This window comes from Onychostruthus taczanowskii, unplaced genomic scaffold (genome assembly GCF_017590055.1).
Source record: "Onychostruthus taczanowskii isolate IOZ18803 unplaced genomic scaffold, ASM1759005v1 scaffold77, whole genome shotgun sequence".
NCBI classification, from domain to species: Eukaryota; Metazoa; Chordata; class Aves; order Passeriformes; family Passeridae; genus Onychostruthus; species Onychostruthus taczanowskii.
The window spans coordinates 5,281,819-5,304,454 of NW_024505561.1; the positions used below are offsets into that span (position 1 = coordinate 5,281,819).

Below are 22,636 nucleotides of genomic sequence, written 5' to 3' on the forward strand. Positions count from 1 at the left end.
TAAACTGTTTTTTATCTTACCATACAATTATTATGAGTTTAAAAATGCTAAATTCTAGGTTTTATGACCAATTAATTATATATGTTTAACAATATATTCATTAAAATGTACTTCACATGAAGAGAAAATTAAATTAATGATAAATAATAGCAACAAACAACAACAACAACAATAATAATAACAATGACAATAAGAACAGCAACAATAATAAAAGAAACACAAAGTAAAATCCTGAAACATCTTGTAAAGCTAAGGTGGTTTTCAATTAAGTTGTGACTTTCAGTCACTTGACAATCATTTACTTTATGGCCTTCCTTTATGCTTAGAGTGCCTCTGTGAAATGTACCTAACTCCACTTTGGAAGAAAAGTAAGATGCTTCATTATTTGCATGCATCACATGTATAGGAAACTCACGTCACAGAAGAGGAAAATCAAGTTCCTCAATTTACTCAACATTAAATATTGTTTAGATATATTTCTAGGAGGAAGAATCCCAGGGAGCAAAAAAAAAGTCTGTATCAGTATGAGATTATTACATTTCCCTTGCATACAGATGCTGACCAGAATCCAAAGAAGCTGAAAATGTGACTGATAAGCAGACAGAATTAGGAGTATGGTAGGTGAGAGAGGTTACTGCTGTTCAGCATATATTATCAGACAACTTCTATCTCAGGCAGTAAATATATGTACACCTACATAAGTCAACAGCTGCCAGCAACTGCCAAGGTTATAGTCTCTGAAGTATGATGTAAACATCCTCAAACATACTGAGCTTCTTCTGGAAAGCATCAATTTCTGATATACCAGAGGGGTACCAGAAGGTATCCTAACTTCTTTTAAAAACAGTTACAGGTCTAGAATTTTTCTGTGGTTTTGGACCACTGAGTGACAACCAGAGCAAACATATCCTTCCACCACTACCTGTAAATGAAGGGTAAGTTTGCCTGTCACACTGGAAATTTATTCCCTGCCTATACAGAAGATGAAATTTAAGTGGCTTAATATACCAGGCAAGGAGTTTGGAACTTAAAATGCATCTAAGCTGAGTGGACCTTATTCCAAGGCAGGATTTTCTTTTGCTCCATAAACGATACAGGTACAGAAGACATAGGAAGGACTCTGGCCCATAAATTTAAAAAATGTCAGTGCTAAGAAAAAAAAAGTTCTTTTAACAAGAAGTTGGCTTTAGCAACACATAGAATTTCCTGCAGTTATTCAAAGTGACATATTGTATGTGCCACGTAAACAATACATCATATAATTTTCAGTGATCCAGCTACTATGAACAGTGGAAGTAAAGATGGCATTTAGAAGAGCAATGCAAGGCATAGTTCTGATAAAATACATAATACCTAGCACAATGTAGAGGCCCACAGAAGTTGACTTTAGTTTCAGGATAGCCTGTGGTGGTGCACGCCCTCATCCCACTCAGGCCACACTTTGATTGGAGAAATGCTCATTAGGCCTCAGGCTGGGTGAACTGCACTGGGACTAAGCCCCTCTTATCAGAAACACTCTCTGTTCCCAGGAATTAACAGGTGTCTAACAAGCACCTGCATTTTAAGCAAAAACCTGGGAAACATTTTTCTTGCCTGCAAAACAACCAAGAGGAATAATATTTCTGTTGAACCTTCAAAGAAAGTTTTTCAAAGTGTGGCCAGATGGAAAATTACTATGACTGAAGCCCACTCTCTAATGATACTATAAACAGTGGTCCAAAGCTCTCAATTCCCAGAAAAAGGGGTGAATGTGTGTGTCTCACACACCAATAACTGGATGGCTGTGGAGCCAGCCAAGGACTACTAGTAATGACAGGCAAAAATCATTGGTAATAATCAAGAACTATAGGTATTAAAATGCCATGAGTAAGAACAAGGTTTTGATGGAAAACGGGTGTGAGGCAGAAATAGGGCAGCACTTTTCCACCAGCTGAAACATGACACAGTACAGTGCAAGCACAAGAATGAGTTGACATGGACGTGGGCATGGCATAGGCATGGACTGTAGGGTGGGATTGACACCACCAAAGCCCTCTAACCCATTTCCAGAAAGGCCTGAAAGAATAAACTGTGCATGATAGTTAATTATCATAAAAAAAGAGAAACTTGTCCCATGAAAAGGCTCCTCCCCAAGCCCAGGCAGCACCCTCCAGTACCCTGAACATCCCAGTGGTCATACTGACACAGATGGATCAACACCTACTTGCTGGATAATCACCTCCAGGATCCTGGACATCCCATGAGCTAGACTGGTGCTGCTGAAACCAGGCTCGGCATCTCCCCAGCAGGATGAACACTGGAAGCAGCACTAGTGATCTCTTTTGCTTTCTTGCTCTGTCTTTAATTCATGTATACCTCTTCAATGTTTCTTTTGCCTTTCAAGTCACTCTTATTATTCAAAACCCACTGCCATGTGCTTATATAGTAGGTCAGGGACTAAGATACTAATTTCCATGCCAACTAGAACTTTCTGATTGTGGACGCTCTGATTTTTGTAATTTCTTTCTTTTGACCAACAAGCATTTATGAAAACTAATTTGATCCCTAGTTGCTAGTGAAGAATTTTGCTGTAATTCTGTTAAGACTTTACAGTACGGTGTTTTGCTTCTTTAGAGATCCTGTTCATTCTATAATGCTCAGTACATGCTGCTCAAAGCATACCAGTGAAGGAAGTTCAGTTCCATGCTAAAAAGAAGTACAGTACTCATTAAATATATCACCCCTTACAGTCTTGCTGATTCATGCACTGATATGTATCAAGGCAAGACTTTCATTAACTCCCTTTTTGCTTTTTTTTCAACAAGAACAAAAGAAAATGTACCACAAAAGAAAACTTAAATGCAAACTTGTTATTTGTTTAACTTCCTCTGCTACCATTTCAACTAATTACAGTCCTTGTTTCCAAGAGAGTGAGTCTTTTTTGAGCTTCAGTTTTTCTTTGCCTTCTTATGTGAAACCTATTAATTTCTTTCCAAATCTCTACAGTCTGCTATGCCAAATGCCTGCAATTATCATTCTCAATTCTAATTGTCCCCCCTTTTCTAGTTGGTGAAAGTAATTTCTTCATTTGACTTTACTCTTGTTATTCTCTGATGGCTGTTTATTCTTAGAATGCTTCTTTTTGGTTTTAGTAGCAGCCCAGCCATGGGCTCCCTTAACAGTTCCATGTTATTTTGTTTTAAATTTCTTTTGCCTACAGACAACTCTGTCCTACATAGTTTTCCCTTCCAAGGTCTGAGGAAGATCTTAGAATTGAAACCAAAACTTCATAAGCCCAGATAATTCAGCAAAGTTGTCTTTGAAGGGTTTCTTCATTCATGTAGAATTTGCATTGGTGAATGAGAACAAAAGTGCACCCTTATGGAGCAAATCAAGGACTGTATTTAAATGCAAATTCCCTGCAAAAGGACGGAGGATGGTGTATGGAAAAGTGACTTCACTCCTAGCAAAATCAGTGCTTTCAGTAAACAAATAGAGAAGTCCCAGATGATTCTTTCAAAATAAGGAACACAAAACAGAATACTAAAATTATTCTTACAGCTAAATTATTTCTTAATTAAGATGTGAATTATTGGCAGAGAGATCACTTGACACAATTTTACTTTACGGACTTGCTTAATACTCATCTAAGAAGTAAAAATCAATTACTGATTAGAAAATATTCTTGATGAAGAATCAAAAAAACATCAATAAGATTCTCTTACCATTAACTGCTTTCAAATCTGTGACAAAAAACTCACTTCCCTTTTGCTTTATAGCTTCAATACCCAAGGAGTTTAAAAGATCACTCCAGCATGAAAAATTGTATTTTCTGACCCTTGTGAGCAAATTCTATGTCCTATATATCTTCTGATACATACATTTGTTTGGCTTATACTTTGATGTGATTAAGCAGCTCTAAGAGCAGGAAATGCACTTTATTTCCAATTATAAAGTGGTCAAGTTTTCAATCCGTATGAAGGAATCCATTGCACCCACAATTGTAGTCCAACTTTTCAGTCTTTAGAAGTGAGATGGGATATAGTGTAAAGTAAAAGAAGTAACTAGAAGCTGGTGGAGATTGTATAAATACAGTTAGTACCTTTTGTAAATAGACATCTGAGCAAAGAAAGAAAATGGAATGAAAAAGTGAAAATAAGACAGTGCATCAAAACCTGCAGTGAATGGAAAATAAAAAATGAGCAATAGTAGGAGTGAATTAAGGGTGCATAAAATGGTTATTTTCCTCATTGTGGTATTTTCTTTGTGTTGGTATTAAAATAAAGTAACAAGCCCTTACTGATAGAGGATAATCAAAGAGAGTTTTCCTTTCCATTTTCTCTATGAAAGAATGTAATAATCACACTTGAAATACATACAGAAAAAAAAGTTGGCTTTTGTTTTATTTATATAATCCACATTTCTGTTTGCATGCAGGAACTGCTGTATTAGCTCTCATCTTTTATTGCTTGATACACTATATCATATATTTTCCATGCATCGATTTTGTATCAGGCAACAGGACAGTAGGGATGACTAGTTAAGGGTTTGTATAGTAAAGTTTTACACTTCTCACTTTAATTGCTGTTGCAAAGCGAATGCAATGAAAGCCGAGGAGACCAGTTCTCTTAACTCTGAAATCACTAGAGCTGTGAAGGTACAAGGCAGATAACAATTATATTGTTAGTCTGGCAGTGTGACTTGGACCTAAGAACAACACCTCACACCAGAACAAAGGCCACCACCTCGTGTCACATGGGTGAAGGGTAAATTTATTCTACCACATCTGCGAACCAAAAGCTGCCTATGCTATTTTAGGCATGAGCATCACAATTAGCTGAGAATAATAAGTAATATAAGAGCTGTGAGAGTAATTCAAAATGAAATGAAGCATACCACATTTGCGAGTGAAAACTTACCAGAGTAGCAAAAAGATGATACAGTATAAAATAAATAGCAACTACTGGTGCCCACATATGTCCTACAGCATTCAGTGTCTGATCCATGACATCTACCCATCCTTCCTGTGTGAGAATCTGAAACATTGACATGAATGCCTGCAAGAAATAAAATTGCAAACACATTAACGAATTATACTAATATGGTTTTATTGACACATTCCTAAAACTGATTTAATAGAGATGCACACTTGTTTTGGTTTGCTTTTTTAAACCTTATCAAATGCATTTAACTTTTAAAGCCAAATAGAAGGCTACTTATGAGCTAAAGGAGAAATAAATAACTTTATCTTTGACAGAACTGTAATCTTCAATTGTTAACACAGTCCTAGCTTCATTACCCCATACAAAGAACCTTTTGGTTTCCTTCATGGCTGAAAAAAGAGGATAAATATCCTGAGCATAAGAGAGTGTTGTTTTGAATATTATACTGTATTATACTGTAATTTTTTATTATGGTTTTTCTTCCATGTTTCCTCTCTCTAAATATACCTATAATAAAGCGTTATAATTAAATATAAAATAACTTATGTTATCTTAATAGTAGAAGCATTTGAGGCACTCCACATATGAGACTAACCAACACATGGTAAAGTCTCTGCACCTGTACTTGCTTCAGCCAGTCAGACTTTGCCTCTATATTTTGTAGACAGCATTTTTTGTGGAACTATTTTTGCAACATTTTCAAATTCATTGAGACCAGGTATACATGTCAAAAACAGAGGAAGCAATGGGAATATTTCAAACTATTTATTCATTTAGTGATAGGAAAATATGAAATTGGATAAACCTAGAACCCAGACTTTGAAACCCCAGCTGGAGCCTACAGCACCAACCAGAATTGAATTCAACGTGAGCAATGTGTAACTGCAGGATGTACATCCTACACAGACATTGAGGAATGCACGCTGCCTAGGAACCAGAAGTCTGAGCATGGTATCAAAGTGAAATATCTTGACAGTCTCAGCTGTCTCAATGAGGCCAAACAACTGCACAAGTGTCTTTTGCTTTTGTCTGACATTGAAAGTATTCTATTTCCAGACAGTAAGGATCAAAGCTGGTATCTTACTGAAGTTTATGCAAACACAACAAAAAATTTTTTTTTGTTTATAACAAAAAAAGTATTAGAAACTGAAAACAACAATGCAGCTTACAGCTAACAGGTTTCCTAGAATTCAAAATGTTAACACAGTTACAAGGATGCATTAGATCTGTGCTCAGTGTGCCCAGCAGCAGCAGATTAATTCATTAATGTGATGGCACAAAGAGAAAAGGATTCATGTCAAACCTGCGAGAAAACAGTATCCAGACAGCTCTTCACTGCAACTTACCCCGAGCCAGAACCTGTGCTGGAAAAGCTGAAAACATGTAGCTATACAAACTTATGTGCTTGGGAAACAATGAAATGGTTCTAATTAAATTTTAAAGCTGCTGGCAAAAATAACTGTGTGGGAGACCTCAAATTTATATTACTATTATAAATCACAGGAAAATACTTTGCTTGGGCTCTTTATCAAGTTTACAGACACAAACAAAACACTGATTTCTCTACGGCAATTTCTCTTTCCAATGTTTCTTCTAAACCAAACTGTGAAGGCTATATCCCCACCCTTAGGGGAGTCCACTCCCGATTGTGACTTCTCATCTGCAGTAAAAGCAAATTTACTCTAGAGAAGACTGTCCATGTACATGCGCACACTTGGTTTTGGCTCTATGTGAGATCCCTATGGCTAACAATCATTAACATTTGGTGACAAGAAGCTGGTTCAAACTATATGAAGGAGGATGTGGTGTGACTTGTATCATGAAATCAAGTGTGTATCAAGGGCTATCAGCTTAAAATTTGAAAGGAGGGCCTGCAGTTACAAAACATACTGAGATGTAACAGGGCTGGGTAAGGCAGGGACAATCTAATCCAGTGCATCTTGTTATACAGGCACTGCATAAAAGACGCTGCCTTTTTGGAGTGCCCAGTGTGATAGGATGATTTCCATATCGGTACCCAGGGATTACCTCGGAGAAAGTTTGCTTGAAGCAGAAAAGAAGTGGCAGAAGATACTAAGCAGTATCAGAAGACCACTGATACTGCCTGTCCATTCTTTCACTGACCACAGATAAGGATCCTAGCACTAAATCTTTTTCTCCTCGGTTGGTTTAAATAATACATATTTTAAAGTAAAGAAACTGAATCATGTTGCCTCTAGGCCATATTTGGAGGAAGAACTATGAATTTTTACTCTGTTACAGGGCTCACAAACATTTAGCTGCTGAGGGTTTTATAAGTCATCTCCCTGCTGAGTCACAGAAAAAAGCCCCTCATCAAAGTCCAGCTTGGTTTCTTATTGCTGCTGTGTTCTGTGGCACTCTGAAGCAGACAGAAGCACAAACACCCTGCTACGTTAAGACTAAGAAGTTTGAGTGGTTTTTTTACAGTTGCTTTTCAAAATGAACTCACATTAATCAAATTTTCAGAGATGCTTAAACCTACAACTCCAAATTACGAGAAGTGAAGCTAAGATGAACATGGAGCAGACCAAGGCATCCAAATGAGAAATCACACATGTTCAGAGAGAAGTTAAACATCAGACTTTAATTTCTACACCACAAACATACCGACCAAATGTAAAGTCCCAGGCTTTCTTTTGAGCATGCAGATCCCACAGAGGACAAAGGCTACCATGAGCTAGAAGTAACAGAGAAAAATGCTGGCAACTACTATTCTGTAAATTCGTTAGGGTGGTTAAAGTCTTTGGTATGTTATGTATTTGGAGAGGTCAAGCACAAAGGCTGAAATTTGCACAGTGCCCTCTGCTTTATGTTTCTGCCAGTAATCTTGGCCTTAACCAGCACATTGCCAACCTGCAGCCACATCCTCCCTTCAAATGAGTGCTCCCTCCCAGTCGTGTGCACAGAATCTACACTGTGCAAAATTACAAACTCTTAGTTCTAACTTTTCTCCTTATTAAAAAATCATTTGCTCCCCATGCAAGACATGAAGAGAAAGAAACATTTGGGATCTTTATTTAGGAAAAGCCTTTGGTAGCCAGCTGAGCACGCATGAAACAAGCAGAAAATTCAGCCTCCGTTAGATCTGCCAGGGGTGCTTTAGGGTGAAGAAGACAAGGACTCCATCAGTGCTCGGCACTGCTTCTCATGTCTCAAGTTCCCCTTGTGATGGGGAGCTGAAGCTAAACCAGGCAGCTGTCACTGCCTGCACTCAGAGCCAGTGGCCAGCATACCTGATTGCTGCGGCACTCCTCGCTGAAGCATAAGGTGGGCACTACATTAAATAATACACCCCACTGCTGGCTTTAAAAACACCAGAGGGACTGGACAACTGAACTAGTGCATTTCTTCTGAATCACACTTAATTACCACAGCCTACTGCTTTTAAAAAATATATATATATTCTACTTAATTCTTCAAGTTATAAAAATACCTTCAGTATTACGTTGTGGACTCATCATTAATACAATTAATAGTAGATGAATGTGGAGACGACATTAATTTAATATCAAAAAATCTAATCTTCAATCCAAACCAGTTGTCAGTAAAGCATATAGTTTTATAAAATGGCCTTTCAATATAAAATATGCATTTTAACATGACATTAAATTCCAGTATAATTCAAAACACTAGCTTTAAGTAAATAAGGCAGTTCACAATGAATATGTGCTTTGCACCAAGCAATCTTCTTTGGAGCACGTTATTTTTAGCTGAAAGGTGTACCTCCCACTGTTTATTTTAAAATTAATTTGAAATGCAACTAGCTGACAGAATCAACATCTGTGAAGACGAGACTTAGAAATTTATGCAAATGGTGATTTTCTGAATTAATTTGTGTTATAGAAAAGACTGTCAATTTCTTTGATTATTTATGCCCTATTACTTAATGAGCTGTTTTGATGATGGAAGTCAAACTACCTTTTTATTTATAGTGTAAGATTGGCAAAGGTTTAGTAGAATATATGAGCCAAAGTGCCATTTCTGACATCTTGTCCAAATGTTACAAGGGTGGTGCCACACAAATTACTATTACAGTTATAATGTACTTGTCTGGTACATTATACTTGTAACTGGTGCTCGTCCACAAAATTTTATGGACCAAATTCCACTGGCCTAATTCATAGAAGCAGTTCTACAACCATAGGGATTGCTTCTGCAAATTAAGTTAATGGGATTTAGTACATTACTGTAACATCCTTCTACCAGCAGAAACTTATGTTTTCCTCCTGACACAGTCACGAGGGCACAGTAACATCCTGAAAGAAGAGTAGCCATCCTTTAAAAATGTGGCAGTGATACTGAGATTTTAACTGCATCAGAGAATTAAGACTGCATTGTTCATCTCTTTTAATAGGTGTTGCTTAGGTTGAACTAATATCTCACATAAGAAACTTTTCCTAGGTCAAGGCTAGGAGCAAACACTTGGTTTTGAGAAAATCGGGGAATTGTTGGGATTAGTTGGGCCTGGCTCTCATCTTGTATTGACCCATTTAAAAGAAGGGCAGCTTCCCACCTTGGTAAATTGACACAGAGCAGTCAGCACACGGCTGCAAACTTCAAAAGAAACCAGGGCGTGGAAGTCAGAGACAGTAACAATGTTTTGTTCTCCATACAGTGAATTTTCTTAGCAGCCACCTTACACCTATGCCTTCTTCAGGGGGCTCAGCCACCCTTGTCCCTCCTCATGGCTCAATATGTGCAGCCCAAGAAGACATGCAAACATAAGAGGTAGCAGATGGTTAAAAACAGTAAAGCAAACATCTATATTTTTTTACTTAGAATTAGAGAGAAAGCCAGTCCATTTGGCAAGTTGTAATGGCCAAAAGAAGGGTGAAATTAGTAGCTATGGCAACAGTGAGCTTGTGCCTATTGATTTTCATCAGGAAACCATGTGAAAACATGCAATTTAGAGGCATTAGCAAAAGGAGGAGGTCTATTTGTTCCAAAACCCATACTGTGCCTTCTTATAAAGCACTTAGTTTCAAAATGATTTTAGGTTTTGTCTGTTTCAATGTAGAAAGCACTTTAATGTAGAAACTCAAAATTTAACCTTTAGTGTCACCATTTTTGTTATCATGCTTCTCCTCCCTGTATTTTTGACTGAAAAATCCCACAGCAACAATCCTGGCTATTTAAGGTTTGTTCTTCTTTGAGGGTAAGCTCCTAATAATTTATCTTATCAAATTCTGGTATTGCAGACTCAATATCATCTGATATGTTATATAGCATGTCTTCAGTCATGTTTTGAAAATAATTAGAATTGTCTTATTGCAAAATGATTCAGTGATCTTTCTTCAGGGAAGAAAATTTGAGAACTCCCAGACTTTGCTAGGAAGACACACTCCTTCAGCAAGATGCCAGCATTTCACACCATCAATCACAATTTTGAGTACAAAATTTTCACTGTCTTTTAACCTAATAAGGGATGCTTCACTATAAAACTACAAAAAGAAACCACATTCTGTAAATTTTACGCTTCTGAAACAAATATAACAAGGTGAATATGAATACATAAAAAAAAATAATGAGGGACTCAGGCTTCTGGCTATCATATGAAAAAATACTGAAAACATTTCAATTCAGTATTGCTGTAACACTCTTCTATTGCTGTTAACAGCTCTTCTCTTTTTCCAGTACTCGAGTCATAAAATAGAAGACCAGTAAAGACATGTCTTGTTTGTAAAAACACTGTATAATTTGTTGGCAAAAATATTTTCTCACTCTTAAAACATATACCAGTTAAAATTTACATATTTACATATATCTGTTAAAATTCAATATGCTAGAAGCCCTTATTGAAGCTTAAATGGCAGCAGATTAAAACACTCAAAATAGTCCAAAATTTTACTAATGTATTGATATAAATTGGCCATTTTTCATTGCAAGTGGATGTTTCTCAGGTATTCATATCAATTTATCCAGTTAAAATGTGAAGGTGATTGCAATCTTGTCTTATTTTGATCATACTACAATTATTCTTTCAGGACTTTCACTGACATTTTGCATAAATAATAAAATAATTCCAAAACAAAACTCCATGGTGATTTGAAACCTGCAGATTTTTTCAGAAGTTGTACATGGGAATTGAGAATAGAATATGGTGGTAATATCACCTGATTTAGAGACCTGACATAATTAGGAAAGCTTAAGTTTTATTTTTTTTTCTTCAGCATTTAATGAATGATACTGAATATCTAATTCTAGTGCCTGCTTTTCTAAGCATGTTTTCCAAAATAGAAAGCATGGTGTTACATTATTCCCTGTGGGTAGGCATTTTTTGTTCCACATTGGATGGCCAGCTTCCTGTAGATCAAATTCAGCTTGATAATTACAAATTGTTGTTTAGCCATTTTGTTCGCTAAATACATGACCCTTGAGGCTGCCTTATTCATTGTTATTTAATTGTTCCAACCAATGCACTTTCACTAAAATAGATACATTGGATAACCAAACTGGAATGACAGAAACAAATAAATTGTCACTGGAATCAATCCATGTACACTCAGTCTAATCCACTATTAAAGAAATTGCACTATTTTCATTCAGAACAGTGTGCTTCAACAAATACATTAGCTCCAATTTCCACTGATTTTCAATGTTCTGTTCTGAATTAACATAATGCCCATAAATATCCATTATTTATACCCAAAAGGCAAACACTTACTTTGTCAATGCAGACAGGTTTTATAACCCTGTGTAAAACAAGCATTCCTGTACAAATCAAGAACAACCACTTTCATAATAGGAAGATATAAATCATGTGTATATGTTTTATACAAATTCTTGGGCTATATTCATGCCAGTGGACATCAATTCTCTTCCTAACATGACAGATTACTGTTAAGCCATATGCTGTGCTGTGTTACCATCACAGCACATAGGTAAAATTTCTCTGTGTTCCCTTGACAGCAGAAACAGAATACCTACCACAAGGAAAGATGGTTTTCAGTACAGAAGGACTACAGGAAGACTATTACATGTAGAAAATACATTTTTTAAAACTGATACATATGGAGATAAACTGCTTCAATGTTTCTAAGAAGGAAAGGAAGACTGCTAATGTAAGAGCAAGTATAATAGAACCCGTCCTGGTTTGGACTGGCATAGAACTCATTTTCTTCCTAGTAGCTGGCACAGCGCTGCATTCTGGATTTAAGATGAGAATGATCTTGATAATACCCTGATGTTTTAGTTGGTGCTGAGCAGTGCTTGCACAGTGGCAGGGCCTTTCCTGCCTCTCACCCCACCAGTGAACAAGCAGAGGGTGCACAAGAGGTTGTGAGGGGAAACAACAAGGACAGGTGACCCCAAATGACCAAAGGGATATCCCATCCCATATGGCATCATGGTCACCATATGAACTAGGGAAAAGCTGGTTATGGGCTGCAGACTGGAAGCTGGCTGATCATCAGCCAACATATACTGAGCAATCGCATTGTGAGCCATTGATTTTGTATATTCTAATTCTTTTATGGTTGTTGTATCCCCTTCTGTTTCTGTCCTACTAAAATTTCTTTATCTCAGCCCAAAACTTTTACTTTTTTCCCCCCAATTCTCTCCTGTATCACACTGCAGGAGGAGGATTGAACAAGTGGCTGTGTAATGTTTAGCTCCACTGGTCAGGTTAAACCCCAACAGAATCACAGAATCATCATAGGATGGAAGGACCTTTAAGATCACTTAGTCCAGTCACTTACCAAACACTGCCAAGTCTGCCATCAATGGTAAGAAAATATCCATGATAAGAAAATAGTGACATGCAATGAGTAATCAGTGCTTTTTATACTTGCCCTTGGAAAGGTTGTAAATCTATCCAGTTCTTCCACAAAGCAAAACATCTGTAAACTGATTGCTGACATTACAATTAAAAGGCTGGCAGTAAATACTACCAAACTTCCAAGTTTTTTTCCTGGTCCAAAGATCTTATACACAAAATCCTCCAAAGCAGGAGAAATCTTTATAAGCCGAACTACTCTAAGAACCTGCAAAGAAAGAGAAAGATGCAACTGTATCAATTATTTATATATTAATCAAAAACTTTCAAAATATCAGACATTCATGGCCAAAAAGGGACCTGATGCTTTGTAGACTAAAAAATATCAAGTTGCCACCACTTGTAATAGATGATAAGTTGTGTGTTAGGCTAAAACCACAAAAAGAGGAACATAAGCAGCATTGAGGCATACAGGCATGGAATGATAGCACAGGCATGAGAGGACCCAAGGTCTCCAAGGCTCTAGCCAACCAATCATGAAGAGTCATTACAGAAATGCAATTGGGTGAAGCTGGTTTTGGGGTAACAATGGGAACAAAGACATAGACAAAACACAGGACAGATATTAAATATGAATGTAATGTGGAATTAGAAACCAAATGAGGTTTATAATGTGTTATCAAACATAAGAATGCCTCCAGGCAGGAGTCAAAGTGCATCAGTCTAGATTTAAGCAACTGAGAATCTACTGAAGCACTAGGTAAATGGCTCCAGTTTGATTATCATCACTGTTAAAATTTCATTCATATACTAAATGGACAGGCTCTTGAACAGTCTTTGATGAAAGCTCTGGTTTGAGCACACAAAGAACTGCTCAATCTTCTTCCCCAGATTATCTCTCCATTTCAGTGACCTGAAGCAAAATTATTTGGCATTATGTGTCCTACATAACCTAGTAAATTTGGTAATGAACATATTTTACTATTTCATATTATATATAACATGGGAAATTTTAGGTTGTGTTTCTCAATAACAGAGAAATTCAGTATCTCACAATAGCATTGTTTGCCCCTGACATATCTGACACCTCTCAGTACTGGCAGCAAAACTTTGATTTTGTGTGGAACTCCTGACCCATTCACTGCTTAGTCTACTTTGAAAGAGCTGCTGACAGCTCTGATTCTCCTGCTTCTGCCATTGATGTTGACACAGTGACATGAACATCAGTATCAACAAGAGGCAGTGGCAGCAACAGTAGTTGCTGAAAACAATGGACAGTAGCATATGGGGCAACTGAGATTCTGCAGTTCATAGGAAGAAAAATACTCTCTATTTCAAGGTATCACCTGGGTTTCCACAAGAATCATATTGAAACTGAAAGGTAGGAGTTACAGTGCAATTATTGTCTGACCTTATGTACAAATCAAATACAGTTACTATGCTGTTTTGGAAAGAAAATAAGTATGACAGAAGTTGTTCATATAATGAGCTCGCTGTAGCTCTGCAGCTTGCTAATAGTGTACACCTTTGGATTTCACATGAAGCTCATCTCCCTACCCATTTGTAAGGTATGCAGAATATGCCTGTCATCTAGATTTAACTACCAAAGGGTGGTGGGGGGGTGGGAGAGAGAGAGAGTCAACTCAAGACAGCAACTTATTCCAAACATACCAGAGCCCTTTTGTGAGATGGGATAAGCATTCACAGTCCTCAGTGGCAAAAAAGAGTCCTAGATTCAGAGGTTGCACTAGACAGCTTAACTTTCACAACATTAGCACAAGGTGAGATAAAGTTCTTTCTTTCACATTGGTATCATAACTACATTGCATATAACCTGAGTACATGAAATGGACTACCAAGGCAGACAGTGAGAAGAGTGAGATTTCCAAGTACTATTAAAATGTAAACATGGTGCCTTCTTTCTTACGAGATTTACTCATGGTGTAAATGTTAGCTCTGTTCCCATCAATACTAGTATCAACACAGACCCCAGTGGGGAGATTTCGTACTAGTTGGTATTCCAAGTGGTGTTTTAGATAAATTCAACTATCTGCCTTACTTTTTTCCCTTTTCTTCAGGGAACTTTAATTGACCTTTAAGCCACGCACTAATCTTATTGATATTATTTGGTTTCTTCATTTATTTTCATTAGGTAACAAATTGAATCTAGCAAAAGTACATTCTAATGAATTTATGCATTTTGTGTAATTGGATTGCAAACTGCATTATATTTAGGAGCTGTAGAAGATGCACTATTCGGATTAAATATAAAAATATATTAAAAATGAATCAAAATTAATAATACAAAAAAGGAACCACAGCTTTCACAAATAATGGTTGTATCTCCTGCAAGGGATGACAGTTATTCAGAAAATGACTCAGCAGTATTTTCCCCAAAAACAAATACAATACCATCTTGTCAGTATAGGTTAAATTCTGTTTAAATATCTCCCTTTTATGCTGGTTCATTACAGATCTCTGCAATAACATGCAAAATCTGTCATTTCTCCACTAATCTTATGTCCTACAGATATGGCTAGATAACAGTCCTTTGCTGTAGTCTTTCACAGAGGGCTTTGCAAACCGTCTTGAATGAATGCACAGTGAACGCAAGGAAGATAGGTGGGAGGGTGGACAGTAGCCAATGTAGTAAAGACTGAGTGATGTGTTGGCAAAAGGTAATGATATAGACCAATGAATAATGCAAACTGAAATGCATGCAAGGAGGACTAGACAACCCAAACAATAATCCTTGCTTGCTATCCTGGAATGTGTCAGGAAGGACTTCTGATTTCAGTAATCTGTTTTGCTCGCTGACAAGGAACACATTTACACTGTCATCACAAATACCTAAATGTCTGGAAATCTGCCTAACATTGAGACATATTCATGTGAAAAAGGCATTTTGACCTTGGTTGATTTGAAAATGTGTTATCTAGCTTGCCCAGAACTTAACTGTGGAGGAATATGGTGTGTACCTTGCATGCTGACTTCAAAGGCATGCTGCAATCTTCCAATCATTCGCCTCCTAGAGGACTTGGATTGCAAAATACAGCCCAAATATTTCAGTGTACCAGGTGTTTCTGCTTTTAAAAAGTATGTCTTTCATATATTTTGGAAAAAAATAAATCACATCTTGAAATTTTCTGTCATAAAAACTAGCACTGTGCAATTAAAAACCATCACAACCACCACTGCTCCACTAAACTAATTAAATCCATTAAAAAGAAAATATTTATTATTTTATTACCAGCATCTGCCTACATTTTAATCATATTTTCAATCCCATGAGTTAGTGATGATGTCATCCATTTAGTCCAACATTCATAATTTATGCTGAAAATTCTTACAAAGAAACCACCAGTCATAAGTGGACTATGTCCTAATTAATACAAACCAATTACTAACTAATTTTCTGACTGCTTTAACTGAGAGCTCCCAGCTATGCTCCCTGTGCTTTTGACACAAGAGTGCAATTGCATACTCCTGACACATCCTTCCTTGCACCTTAGATACATCATGCTGTATGGAATAACAACATTCTACATATTTGGACTGCAAAATCAAAGCTATAATGACTTAAAAGTCTTCAAATTATATCTGGTGAAAACAATATAGATTTTTTCATCCTGAAAGCTTTCTTGAGGAGGTTTGCAGAAACTTTTATAAAAAATACAGGATGACATTTGCAGAAATCTGAAAAGGCCATTATGTTTCAACCCACACTTGGGGAGATTGCTTCCCTCATGCTGTATTCATCTTTACAATATGTGTCACTATAACATTTATTGACAGAACACTGTCTGATGATTTATGATTTTCCCCTATTGAGTATTACTTATTCACCATGCCAACACATTGCTGAATAATGGGCAGATATGAATCCTTTAATATATATATTCTTAAAAAATGCCTTTCTTTAGCACTGTGGAACATAATATATAATGAATCCCAGTGCCTTCTCCCAGAACTGGATCAACCCTAAGCACTTGAAGGAGGATGAATGGGGAATTGGTTGGGCTGGCTGACAAGAAGAATCACTCAGAATGATAAGTCAGAATTAATCAGTCTTTTTTTGTCTCTTTTTCCTGCTCTTCCCTCAAGTGAATATGCAAGAAGAGCCTCAATAGGCACACTCCCTCTAGATAAGGAATGGCTGGAGAGCTGAAAAACCCAAGTCTAGGATGATTCTGTAGAAATTTTCTCAGAAGACCCACAGTAACTTAGCTTAGCATGTGACTGCCACAGAGATGATTTGGAGACACAACAGCAAGCATTCGAATTGAGGTCTCAGGGAGAGCAGTCAGGAAAGCAGTGGTGGATATTATGGGAAGGTGATGTTGTAAACAGCTGTGTAAAGGTCAAGGCTCAGTGAAGAACAATAGAGAAACCAACCAGGCAGCTCAGATAAGAACTGAGCTCAGATAAGAACAGGGCAGCTCAGATAAGAAATGGGAGTTACTGATAACAGAAAGGACTTCTCAGCAAAGTTAGAAAGAATGCTATTTTTTGTAAATCCACCCAATGAACATAGTTAAATATAGTTAAAACATAGTTTATTTTAAAGTTATTATCAAAATGAGTTAATACTGTGAGAAAATTGAAATTTGTGTGAAATGTAGATGGGTAACATTTTAATTTGGTATATAGGGTAAAAAGTAGAAGTAGCTGATCATACCTGAAAATATGTAAATTGAGAGTGATAGAGATCTGGATAAATATGGAGAGTGGTTCCAATTACAAGCAGCAACTCAAACTTGTGAAGAGATGAGCTGATGTATCCTGTGAAACCCAAACACCAGATCTTCAGAAGGGCTTCTAAATCAAACAGAACTGTAAAAGCAACCTAGATGGATATATAAAATAAGAAAGCTGCATTCAAAACACTGAATTAAATTAGAAGTTTCTATGTTATGACGTCTGTCAGGGCTTTGTATGGCAAAAATTATGATCTTCATAATATTGAATAAGACAAACCATCTTCTAAACAGAATAAACAATAATAGATTTCACTTCATAACATTTTCTAGACTCAACACAGACAGGTAGATTTCATGACTGGAAAGCATGAAGTAATAAATCCATCCAGATGATCTTTCACTTTAACTATACTTATAAAAAATATAATGACATGACCTTTTCAATATATGAAGCAACACATACGAGATTTCTGAAGAATTTCAAGAGAGTTAAGAAAGGCACCAAAGTTTGAAAATTGCTAATTCAATTTTCTAAAACATCCATAGTAATACGACAACCAAAACAGGTACAAAAGAGGCAATGGTTTTTAAGCACCTAAAACAAATTTTAAAAGGAGAGGAAATTAAAATTCAGACCAGAATTAGTTCATTGTCATAATGATGTTAAAGAACTTGGACATAGTGGGAAGTTACAGGGGAAGAAATCTACTTGTAGGGAATGACTTTGGGATTCTTCCAGAGGCCTTTCTTGAAATATTTGCACAATAAAATACATAATGTTCAGTTTGAACAAAAGCATAGGTGTACATCTTCAAGATTTATTTTCTCTTACTTCTCTCATTACCAAAAATCCTTCTGGCTAGGCACACTTCCTCATGTGCCTTCTTATTTTACCACTGTATATACTCTGAGATGCTCTCTTCCACACTTTCCAACAGCTAGGATATGCAATGGAAATGCTTTACTTTGACTGAGAAATGCTCCTCTCTGACCCTTTACACACACTGAGTTTTAAAAGAGACCCTAAAATAACGCTAGGTCATATCTAATTGCCACTAATACTTTCAAAGTGCAGTACAAATAAAGAAAATATAGCTTAAATCTCCTTTGAGGACAAGCATTACAAGTCTGTTAAGGTGGAGAAACTAACAGACTGTGGGACATGTGGTCTACTGAATTTGGCAGGGGATAAAAATATTAGAGACAAACATTTTAATCCTAACCCTGACAATGAAAATCTCTGGGATGCTGCCTTAAAAATTTAAACTATGCAGTCCATGAAAAATGTATTTATCAACATGAAAGAGGGAGGTTGTGAGATAGGTAAATAAAAATTTACGTATTTTATGTGTACAGGACTGCCATCAGCAGGAGTGGAGATGGAAATTAAACACTCAAGTTTATGCCAGAGATTGTAGGGACGCATTTATGCCTTTATCCTCAAATGGATCTGGCCAGTTTTACAGCTCGTGTTCTGGGATCTCAAAGAGCTCTAGGAGAACAATGAGCCAGGTTTGAAGAGACTACTCCTTTACATGAAAATCTCTAAGACACAAGGAAAATGTTCTAGCAAAAAAATCTTAAAAGTATTAATGACACAGCATCTAACTGAGTCCTAAAAGACGAAGGCCATTGAATTAGGCAAAATGTAACAGTGGTTAAAAAGCAGCTGAGATTCAACTCAGAGCAGGTGGAATAACAATGCCATTTAAATACACACATACACACTTCAGAGCACATAGGCTTCCTATTAGAACAAGACTAACAAATATGATGTTAAGTGTATTTTAATTTATTCTAAAAATGTGTGGGCAGGATCATTTGCATTTCACATACTTGTCAAATGAATTCAAACCACTGGCACTTAAAAATGTATCAAATGGTTTGCATAACATCTGATTACATTTATACACCTGTCTTCCTGCTGACAGAGCTTGTATTTTTTTCCTTCCTTATAATTAATTACAGGAGAAGATTCAGAATATCTGACTAGAACTTTTTGTTAGGTGTGAAATGCAATACAATTTTATAGTTTTTTGGGGTTTTTTAAAGTTGGAATAATTCCTTTCATTGCTGTAGAGAGAAGGCAAATGCAAACTCAGAAGTCAGAGCAGAAAAAGAAGGTGTAACACATAAGCAGTTGCAAAGCAGTCACCCTTCAGTATGCTGCCAATTCTGCTTTGGGGAGGCCAAGAGGAGCTAACAGGAATGGGCCATTTCCTTGACAGTCATGACCCTGTTGGTCACCTGGAAGCTTTATGGTATTAATCCCACCTTCATTAACAGTACCTTTTGCTAGTAGCCACTCAACACTTTTTTTTTTTGGCAGAGCTCACTATCAGTCAGCATCGAACTGTGACAGACTCACTTACTGTGTCTTACTTGAAAAAAAAAAAGTGTGTTTGAAACTCTGCTCTTTCCAGGACACTGCACTGGGTTTTTGAGTCATCCTGTTAAAATTCTGGTTTTGATTAATCTGCAGGACAGATGCATACAAGTTGAAATGCCTCTCAGAACCTCTTATTTGCTACTGGGTATACAAAATTATACAAACAATGGGATCTGAGTATAGATTAATTTCTTTTATCTTCTTGTTTAGCCTTTGCCTTCTTGAGTTTGTCTTTCCTTTCCAACAATGAAAACAGGTTTCTTTTATTGGTATGGGGCATGTCAAAAAATTCATTTAGGTTTGCCCATTGAGTTTAAGCGGACGTATTTCTACAATTCTAGGCCACTACAACATGTGATACACAGGATGGACCAAGTGAGTTATTTTATTAAACATATCTTCTCTTAAAGCCAGCAGCTTCCAAGATAACTTCTGGAAAATGTACCAGAAAGCCAGATATGCTTGCTGTAGTCTATCTGGCCATTTCTTTTAGCAAAGTGAATCCTCACTGCTGTTGGCTGTTCAAGTCAGCTCCCACTGAAGAGAAAGCTTTCTGTAGCATACTCTAATGGAAAAGACAGAGCAATAGCAGTGCATCCCGCTCCAACTAGTCTTCTTCACCAAGAAAACAAACACTGTGGAATAACCTGCAGTGTTTGAGTATTCAGCTTCTTCAAGGCTCTTAAAAATATTTCCTTTGTATACCTTTGCGCTACAAAGAGCAAATTTCTCAACAACCAAATAGGAAATGACACCAGCTTATTGATTTTTCCTCTCTCTCAGGATTTTTTTATTCTTCTGCGCTTCTGATACTTTGTTCCTCCTTCTATAACATACTAGGGTTTTGTTAGTTTGATTTTTATAGTGCCTTTAGTAAAAGCATCACAGGATTAAAAAAAAAAAGAAAAACAAAACCAGGAAATCCAATAAATGGACATAAGAAATGCTTTACAAATAAAAAAGTCCCACCTTTCTCTATCCCAGAATACCTCATATACTTGGAAATGTAAAAAGGCAAACAAATGATTTTTCTGACAATCTCTCCACTAAGAAATCAATTATCAAAGCTATGCAGAAAGAGAAAAATGTATTGTTAAAGAAAACTAGACATTGCTTATAGGACAGAATTATAATACACAAGTCTACATTATAGACTTACCTTGAATAAACCATAGCAAGTATTTCTACTGAAAAAAAAAAAAAACCCGCAAACTTCATACTTGAAATAAATGTTATAGAGATTGTTTCTAGCACTGATTAATAAAAGCATAATTATACTATATATTCAGAGCCAAAATAGAAATAGGACATGCAATGTTCCCTATTTTGAATATAAATAGAATTAATGTTATTTTGTTAAGAATCCAGGTTCTAATTGCTGTATCCTGGGCACAAAGCAAAAATGCCTGCTGTGAAGAGTTCATGGCCTCAGGCTTTAATGCTGACTTAATTATTTGTTTCCAGCCAAGGATATTGTACTGGATTTGCCTGTGTCAGAGTTAATTTTCCCCATAATAGTTTGTATGGTGCTATTTTGGATTTGTGCCCAACACAGTGTTGGTAACACAGGGATGTTTCAGCTGTTGCTGAGCAGTGCTCACATGAAGTCAAGGCTTTTTCTGCCTCTCACCCCACCAGTGATCAGGCTGGGGGTGCACAAGGAGTGGGGAGGGGAAACAGCCAAGAGAGATGATCCCAAATGAACACAAGGATATCCTATGTCTATCCTAGCATTGTGCCCAGCACATAAGGCTAGAGGAAGCAGAAGGAAGGAGTGGCATATTTAAAGTGATGCTGTTTGTCTTCTCAAGTTACTGTTATGTCTGATGGAGTCTGAATTTCCTGGAGACGGTTTCCCTGCCCATGGGAAGTGGTGAATGAATCCCTTGTTTTGCTTTGTTTGTGTGTATGACTTTTGCTTTACCTATTAAACTGTTTTTTATCTCAACCCATGAGTTGTCTCACTTTTACTATGACCATTCTCTGTCCCATCCCACTGAGGCAGAGTGAACAAGAGGATGCATGGGGCTGAGCTGCTGGCTGGGGTTAAACCACGATGGAGATTAAAATGAGTTTCCCCGTCCTCAATTCTACTCTAAGATCTGTGGAGCATTTTATAACAATCCAGTATTTGCTGGTTTTATTCCAATGACTTATTTTCAGGATAATAATTTTCATGTTCATGTTGTTTTTCAAATAGTCTTTGAGATAAAATAAAGACAATATATTTCACAATTATTCTTGTAGTTGTTGTCCACGCCAACATTGACTCAATATTCATAAAAAATACAGCAATCCTCAGGATCATGAGAGACAATGAAGAATGGTGCAGCACTGCTGTCTTTGTAATTTGCGCTTTTTTAAAGGTTTGGATACTGATTCTGTTTCTAACAGGTTTTTTTTTTTTTGCTCTCATTTCTGTCCCAGAACTGGTAAACTCTCAGCTTCATATAATTTTAAGAGATCAGATACAAATTCTAAAACTAAGATAAAAAAATATGTATCAATTCAATCTTCCTTTAAAAAAGAGATTCATAAAGCATGGACTAAAGGACTTTAAGTTGGGCATGTAAGTCTGAATACCAAACATATTTAGACATAGCAAACCACAGAGCAACCAAACCCAGAGAAACAACCAGGAATATTCTGCTATCATTCACTCTATCTAAAAATGACCCCTCTGGCTCCAAAGGACTGTGTAACTATTGAAACCAGGGAAAGTGCAGTAGGTGTGAAGGAGAAATATGCCCAATCCAGGCAAGGTTCTAGGATCTCTAGTGCATGCTCTACAGTAAGATCCTTGACCAGCTGATGTCTCAAGCAGGCTCCCTGTCAGAATGCCACTTGTACTTCCACCTAACCAGCTCAGGAGCACAGACTCCTCCTTTGC

At 36.8% G+C, this 22,636-nt stretch overlaps 1 protein-coding gene across 2 annotated transcripts in view; it reads right to left on the reverse strand.

The window, feature by feature from the left end:
* Positions 1 to 22,636, reverse strand: part of NALCN (sodium leak channel, non-selective) — a 212,108-nt gene that overhangs the window by 84,431 nt on the left and 105,041 nt on the right. For both annotated transcript variants that reach the window (XM_041423382.1, XM_041423381.1), the window contains 3 exons: positions 17,336 to 17,503; positions 12,734 to 12,925; positions 4,899 to 5,036 (listed from right to left, as the gene is read on the reverse strand). In XM_041423382.1, the coding sequence (XP_041279316.1) occupies positions 4,899 to 5,036; positions 12,734 to 12,925; positions 17,336 to 17,503 (498 nt within the window). The remainder of the gene's footprint in view (positions 1 to 4,898; positions 5,037 to 12,733; positions 12,926 to 17,335; positions 17,504 to 22,636) is intronic.